The 7455-nt window shown below is 47.9% G+C and overlaps 2 protein-coding genes across 2 annotated transcripts; one reads left to right on the top strand and one right to left on the bottom strand.

Annotated features, from left to right (window-relative positions):
- The first annotated feature begins 2203 nt into the window (after positions 1-2203).
- On the top strand, positions 2204-2578 carry LOC137364646 (histone H2B 1/2-like). The gene has a single exon (XM_068027722.1). It carries the CDS (start codon positions 2204-2206, stop codon positions 2576-2578), a length of 375 nt encoding a protein of 124 aa, XP_067883823.1.
- Positions 2579-3445: 867 nt separating this feature from the next.
- Positions 3446-7032, bottom strand: LOC137364645 (histone H3-like). The gene is made up of 2 exons (XM_068027721.1): positions 6565-7032; positions 3446-3511 (listed from the first exon to the last, which is right to left on the bottom strand). The coding sequence occupies exons 1-2, from the start codon at positions 6994-6996 to the stop codon at positions 3446-3448; spliced, it is 498 nt and encodes a 165-aa protein (XP_067883822.1). The 5' UTR covers positions 6997-7032.
- Between the last annotated feature and the right edge of the window lie 423 nt (positions 7033-7455).

Below are 7455 nucleotides of genomic sequence, written 5' to 3'. Positions count from 1 at the left end.
GAAGACTATACACACATGGATCTAGGATGAGCTAACTCACAGGAAACAGAGAGTGGGGATAAATTGGGCATTTTCATTTTCGCAATCTAACTAATGGAGTGCCACAGTGATCAGTGCTGGTGCCTCAACTATGTATGGTCTATATTAATAACTTACATGAAGCGATCAAGTGTATTGTTGCCAAATTTATGGATGTGACAAAGATCGATAGGAAAGAAAGTTATGAAGAGGATAAAGTGTCTGCAAAGAGATATAGATAGGTTAAGTCAATGGGCAAAAGTTTGGCAGCTGGAGTATAATGTGGGAAAATGTGAGGTTGTCTAATTTGGCAGGAAGAATAGAAAAAAAGAATATTACTTACATAGAGAGAGACTGCAGAATGCTGCTGTACCAAGGGATCTGGGTGCCAGGTACATGAATTACAAAAAGTTAGCATGAAGGTATAGCAAGTAATTAGGAAGGAAAATGGAATGTTGGCATTTTTAGCAAGGGGAATGGAGTATAAAAGTAGGGAAGTTTTACTATAACTGTCTAGGGCATTAGTGTCAACCCAACTAAAGGACTCCATACAGTTTTGGTCTCCTTACTTAAGGAGGGATATACTTGCATTGGAATCAACTCAAATAAGGTTCACTCGGCTGATTTCTGTGATGAAGGATTGCCTTATGAGACAATGTTGAGCAGGTTGGGCCTATACCCACTGTAGTTAGAAGATTGAGAGGTGATCTTATTGAAACCTATAAGATTCTCAGTGGGCTGGACAGGTAGATGCTGAGAGGATGTTTCTCCTTGTGGGGGAATGGAGGGGCGAGAGTTTCAAGCTAAGTGGTCTTCCATTCAAGAAGGAGATGAAGAGGAATTTCTTCTCTCAGAGGGTTGTTCATCTTTGGAATTCTGTTCCCCAGAGGACTGTGGAGGCTGAGTTATTGAATCAAGGCTCTGTTCGACAAATTTTTGATCTACATGGGAATCAATGGTTGGGAATCAATGGTTATGGGCGCAGGCAGGAAGGTGAAATTAAGGTCACAATCAGAAGAGCCATGATCTTATCGAATGGCAGAGCAGGCTTGATGGGTCAAATGGTCTATTTCTGCTCCTATTTCTTATCTTATTATATTCTTACACACACGTGTACACACACACACACAACCAGTGTGTGGCAGATCCAGAATTCATCTCACTTTCATACACAATACCAGTGACTGAAAGGTACAGAATCAATCCCACAGATGCATACAGTACCACCGACAAGTACAGGATGAATCCCATGCTCACACACACCACTAGGTATTAAAAGATACATGTGATTCCCACTCGCACATGACAATATGAGACGGAGTTACAGAATGATTTCCACATTCACATAGAGCACCACTGACTGCTGATCAATTCATCCCACAATCTCACACACTACCAGAGGATGAGAGATACAAAATTAATCCCACACTCCGATGTAGTAGCAAAGACTGACACATACAAAATCAATCACAAACACTCCTACAGTACCACTGGCAGATTCAGCAACTGCCAAAATTACCAGAGACTGACAAATAAATCGTGAACTCCTACATATTGTGAGATGCTGACACAGATAGCTTGAATTCCACACATACAGAACCACTGACAGATTCAGAGTCAGTCCCAAATTCACGTACCATCCCAGAGACTGACAGATACTGAATGGATGTCATACTCAAACACAGTACCAGAGTCTGACAGATAGATAAGGAATCCATACAGCACCAGAGACCGAGAGCTACCGAATTACATAACATGTGCAAACACAGTACCACAGACTAAAAGCAGTGGAATTAATTGCACATTCACATGCAATAGCAGAGACACAACGACAGAGAATCATCAATAAGTGTCCCCCCACCAACAGCCAGGACATTTCCAGGGAGCTGTACACAGGGAGCGGCTCTTTCAATATCAACTGGGGCCGGAGGATCTTCGTGAAATATCCTTCCTGATTGCAGGAAGGGTGTTTGTGATTGGTTGCAAATGTTTATTCTGATTGGATGAGGAAAAACACCAATTAGAGAATTACAGTTAAAAAACCTTTATGACATCACTCCCAATCACCCAATCACAATCTTTACTTTCCCCCCATCCCTCATTAGCATAGAGCTGTGGGATTGTCTATTTAATCCGCACTCGGAAGGGGTTTGGTTTATTTCTGTGTCTGAAATTGAATCTGAAGATGCCTGAAAAGAAGAAAGCAGCTCCGAAGAAGGGCGCCAAGAAAGCCTTAAATAAACCGTCAGCAAAGGGCGGCAAGAAGCGGAGAAAGTCGAGGAAGGAGAGTTACTCCATCTACATCTACAAAGTGATGGAGCAGGTTCACCCCGACACCGGCATCACCTCCAAGGCCATGAGCATCATGAACTCGTTTGTGAACGATATTTTCGAGCGCATCGCGGGTGAGGCTTCCCGCCTGGCCCATCACAACAAGTGCAGCACCATCAGCTACCGGGAGATCCAGACCGCCGTGCGCCTGCTGCTGCCCGGGGAGCTGGCCAAGCACGCCGTGTCGGAAGGGACAAAGGCGGTGACCAAGTACACCAGCTCCAAGTAAAACTGCACAATGGACTGAAAAACAGATCAAACACAACGGCTCTTTTAAGAGCCACCCACAATCTCTCTGAAAAAGCTGCATCCGAACATCTCTATTAAATTATTTTAAAACAATGTATAACATAATAACGTTCCCACTGCTGTACCTGTGTCTTCTGTCCCATAAACTGTACACGGACACATAATCCGCTCATCGCCTTCGCTTTTTTGCTAAAAGCTGTTATTATTGCACAGCTCCTCAATGACTGCATGAACAGCTGTTTTTAGCTGTAAAGGTCAGACCTTAGTCCCTTCACTCTATTCCTGAAATGTGAACTGATTCATCGTTTTATTCACAGCAACTCGCCGGAACAGGAACAGAGCAGATTGAGCAGATCCGGCTTCCTCTTTTCAGAGGACACTGGGCTCTGATTGAAGACTAAACTGAGTGTTTTCCTTCAGGGAAATGCTATGAACAGGGATTTATTCCCAACTGGAACAGTTTGTAAACGATTGTAGAATGAACCACAATTTACACAACATTTTTAAACCGCGCTTGTGATTGGTGACGGAAAGAATTGAATAAAACAAAAAAAAGAGAAGGGATTTGAAATCTTTGACTAAGGATGCCATTTATTTTAATCCGCTCTTTTCCGAGAATGAAATTGGCGGGCTTTGTGAAATTGACAAATTCTCTGCTTCTGGTAGTGTGGTGGGTAAATCCCGCCCTCTTCCGTTTGTCAGTGTCCTGATTGGTGAAGAATATAGGCAAATGAGGTGAATTAAGTACCGACCAATGAGATGAGATCTCAGTCTATAAGTACAGTAAATGCTGCGGAAAATAACCATTCTTCGTCAAGGTATTTGTGAGATTGTTGATATCGCAAACCTACATGATGGACGTGCTTTCCAAAATGGGGTTTGGGGAGGGAATCTGCAATTGGATCCAACTGCTCTACACAAACATCAGTAGCGCAGTGTGAATCAACGGGTGGGAATCTGAAAGTTTCCCGATCAAATCTGGAGTCAGACAGGGCTGTCCTCTGTCCCCGGTCTTGTTTGTTTGCTGTATTGAACCCTTTGCTGAGTCCATTAGGAAGGATGCGAGCATAAGAGGGGTGACAATCCCAGGCAGCGGAGGCACTCAGGTCAAAACCTCCCTGTACATGGATGACGTCGCCGTCTTCTGCTCGGATCCGCTGTCCATGTGCAGACTGATGAGCATCTGCGACCAGTTCGAACTGGCCTCGGGAGCCAAAGTTAACCACGGCAAGAGCGAGGCCATGTTCCTTGGGAACTGGGCTGACCGATCCTTTGTCCCCTTCACCGTCAGGTCAGATTACCTGAAGGTGCTGGGGATATGGTTCGGAAGGGCCGGGGCGTGCACCAAAGCATGGGAGGAGCGAGTAGCCAAGGTACGACAAAAGTTGGGCATGTGGGGGCAGCGATCTCTCTCCATTGTGGGTAAGAACCTGGTCATCAGGTGCGAGGCGCTCACGTTGTTGCTCTACATGGCGCAGGTCTGGCCCATACCCCACTCCTGCGCCGTGGCAGTCACCCGAGCCATTTTCCGCTTCGTCTGGGGATCTAAAATGGACCGGGTCCAGAGAGACACGATGTTCAAATCTCTGGACATGGGCGGGAAAAATGTACCCAACGTGGCCCTCATCCTGATGACCACCTTCGTGTGCGGCTGCATCAAGCTATGTGTAGATCCCCAGTACGCAAACTCCAAGTGTCACTACGTGCTGAGGTTCTATCTGTCCCCGGTGTTGCGAAGGATGGGCCTGGTCACATTGCCGCGGAACGCACCATGCAGTTGGGCGGCGCCGTACCACCTATCCTTCGTGGAGCAGTTTCTGCGGAAAAACACCTTTGACCACCGGTCCATCAGGCAGTGGTCTGCACGGAATGTCCTCAAGGCCCTACGGGAAAAGGAAACGGTGGATCCTGTCGGATGGTTCCCCGAGCAGACCGTCAAAGTCATTTGGCGGAATGCCTCATCACCAGAACTTTCAAACAAGCACCAAGACGTAGCTTGGCTGGTGGTGAGAAGGGCCCTCCCCGTCAGATCCTTCATGCACACCCGAAGTCTCGCCCCCTCCGCACAGTGCCCCCGCGTTGGCTGTGGTGGGGAAGAGACGGTCGCCCACCTCCTCCTGGAATGTGCCTTTGCAAAGCAGGTGTGGAAAGAGATGCAGTGGTTTTTGTCAAGGTTCATCCCAAGCAGCTCTGTAACACAGGAGTCTGTGCTCTACGGGCTGTTCCCAGGGACGCACACTGAGACAAACATCAACTGTTGCTGGAGGACTATCAATTCGGTGAAAGACGCCCTTTGGTCTGCCCGAAACTTGCTGGTCTTCCAGCGCAAAGAGTTGTCCACCACCGAATGTTGCAGACTGGCACATTCCAAGGTCCAGGACTACGTGCTGAGGGACGACCTAAAGCTTGGGGCAGCCGCAGCAAAGGCTCAATGGGGAAAGACCACAGTGTAAGGTTCCCCCACCAAGCTGGACTGAGGGGCTGGAACCATGGGAAGCCCCTCGAACTGTATCGTTAATATTCTCAATTGCTGTAAATGTAAAACTGTAATTGACATGACAATTGTGAAACGGAAGGGTTGGGAAGAAACTCATGACATTATTGAAAGAAACTGATCTCTTTTGCAATGTTTGTATTTTTTCGTGCTCTTTGGAAACTGTTTGGCAATGTAATTTTTACACATTTTTATGAATAAAGTATATTATGGAAATAAAAAAAAAGGAAGAGGAAAGACCAGCGGGAAAGCTCGGGCCAAGGCCAAGCCTCGCTCCTCCCGGGCTGGACTGCAGTTCCCAGTGGGCCGTGTTCACAGACTCCTGAGAAAGGGTAACTATGCTGAGCGTGTGGGTGCCGGAGCCCCGGTCTATCTGGCTGCTGTGCTCGAGTATCTGACCGCTGAAATCCTCGAGCTGGCCGGGAACGCGGCCCGGGACAACAAGAAGAGCCGCATCATCCCCAGACACCTGCAGCTGGCCGTCTGCAACGACGAAGAGCTCAACAAGCTGCTGGGAGGAGTGACCATCGCTCAGGGTGGGGTGCTGCCTAATATCCAGGCCGTGCTGCTGCCCAAGAAAACCAGTGCTCAGAGCTCCCAGAAAAAGTAAAGCGGCCAAAATATCATCTAATAAACCAAAGGCTCTTTTCAGAGCCACCCACAGTCTCTGTGAAAGGGCTGGTTACTGTCAGGAGGGAATCAGAGATGGAGTTATTGTAACAGTGGATTGACCTGTTTCGCATGCAGACAGTTTGAATTCTGTTTTTTCTCTCTCTCCGGCTTCTCAATGAGAATTTGCTCCCGGAGCAGAGTAAATGCAGGAAGAGGCCATTCTCGGGCTGTATGTTTCTCTCCTAACCTGATCTGTTCAGACCGCACTGTTCCCAGAGGACGGAATCTGAGAGTTGCTCACACACGGGAGCTGAGTCCATTGCAGCGCTTTAATATGTGCCTTCCCCCCCGGCCCTCCCTATTCTCCGGACACAAAGCTGTCTACTCCCCCGGCGGCGGGAGAGTCGGGGATTCTCTCCCCGCAGTGTCAGGGTTTGCAACCCCGGGGAACTGGCGGTTCGAGTCAGTGTGACCGAGCTGCCTTACATGTCCTGTGTACCGATCTCCAAGGGATTCAACTATTAGCGAACTCATTGGGTAATGTTTGTAAATAACCCTCATGTGAACGGAGCTGGCTCCATTAATGCCTTCCAAATAAAACTGGGATCCATTTCTTTTCCCCAAATGTCAGCTAACGGATCCCAGGAGCAGGGTTGAGATTGTGCTGAACAGCAATGAGTCTCCGGTAATGCTGCTTTCTAAATTCCAGATCAGCTCTCAGTCCGACAGGCCTTTCGGGAAAGTGATGTGACAAAACAGAAACCATGTGACGCCCCTCCAATCTAATGTGTTTGATGATGAACAGAGATGGAAGCTCTTTCCTTTGCTGATTTGGTGGCTCTGAAAAGAGCCCTTGTTACACTTGTTACTGAAGCCGGGTTTTCGGCGCGTTCCCCGCGGATGCGGCGGGCCAGCTGGATATCTTTGGGCATGATGGTGACTCGCTTGGCGTGGATGGCGCACAGGTTGGTGTCCTCAAAGAGCCCCACCAGGTAAGCCTCGCTGGCCTCCTGCAGGGCCATGACGGCCGAGCTCTGGAAGCGCAGGTCTGTCTTGAATTCCTGAGCGATCTCTCTGACCAGGCGCTGGAAGGGCAGTTTGCGGATGAGGAGCTCAGTGGATTTCTGGTAGCGGCGGATCTCCCTCAGAGCCACACTGCCGGGTCTGTAGCGATGAGGCTTCTTTACTCCACCCGTGGCTGGAGCGCTCTTCCGGGCCGCTTTGGTAGCCAGCTGTTTGCGAGGAGCTTTCCCTCCGGTCGATTTACGCGCTGTCTGCTTTGTCCGGGCCATTTTCTCAACGGATTCTGCACAATCTGAGACACACAGACTGTTAATACTGAATCTGCTGCACATCCGCCTTTTTAAACTCTGTGAGGAACCGCCCTGAGCAGTAATTGGCTGGAACCCGACGCCCAGTCAGTTTAAACCAAACCCCGATAATAAACAGAAACACAGGAAGCTATTGCCTCCGATTGGTCGATTATTACTGATTACTCAATTTTAAAAAAACCGCCAATATCAGTGCCGGAAACAACGGTTTTGACAAAGGAGAAATTTGCTTTAATTCATCTTATGAACATGATCAGAACATTTCAATGATATTTGTCAGCAAAGATCTTTTACAGCAAAGATTTTAAACTCTTTCTCTTGTATTATTCCACACATTGTCACAAGTTCCAGATACACTTTTCCAATCTGGTATCTATTCGGGTTTATTCTCCGTCCTTTTTGAAACAGTCTGGAAGCGGC

This window comes from Heterodontus francisci, unplaced genomic scaffold, assembly GCF_036365525.1.
Source record: "Heterodontus francisci isolate sHetFra1 unplaced genomic scaffold, sHetFra1.hap1 HAP1_SCAFFOLD_597, whole genome shotgun sequence".
NCBI lineage: Eukaryota > Metazoa > Chordata > Chondrichthyes > Heterodontiformes > Heterodontidae > Heterodontus > Heterodontus francisci.
The sequence above is the reverse complement of the archived record's forward strand: the minus strand, read 5'-3'. Positions and strand labels throughout refer to the sequence as shown.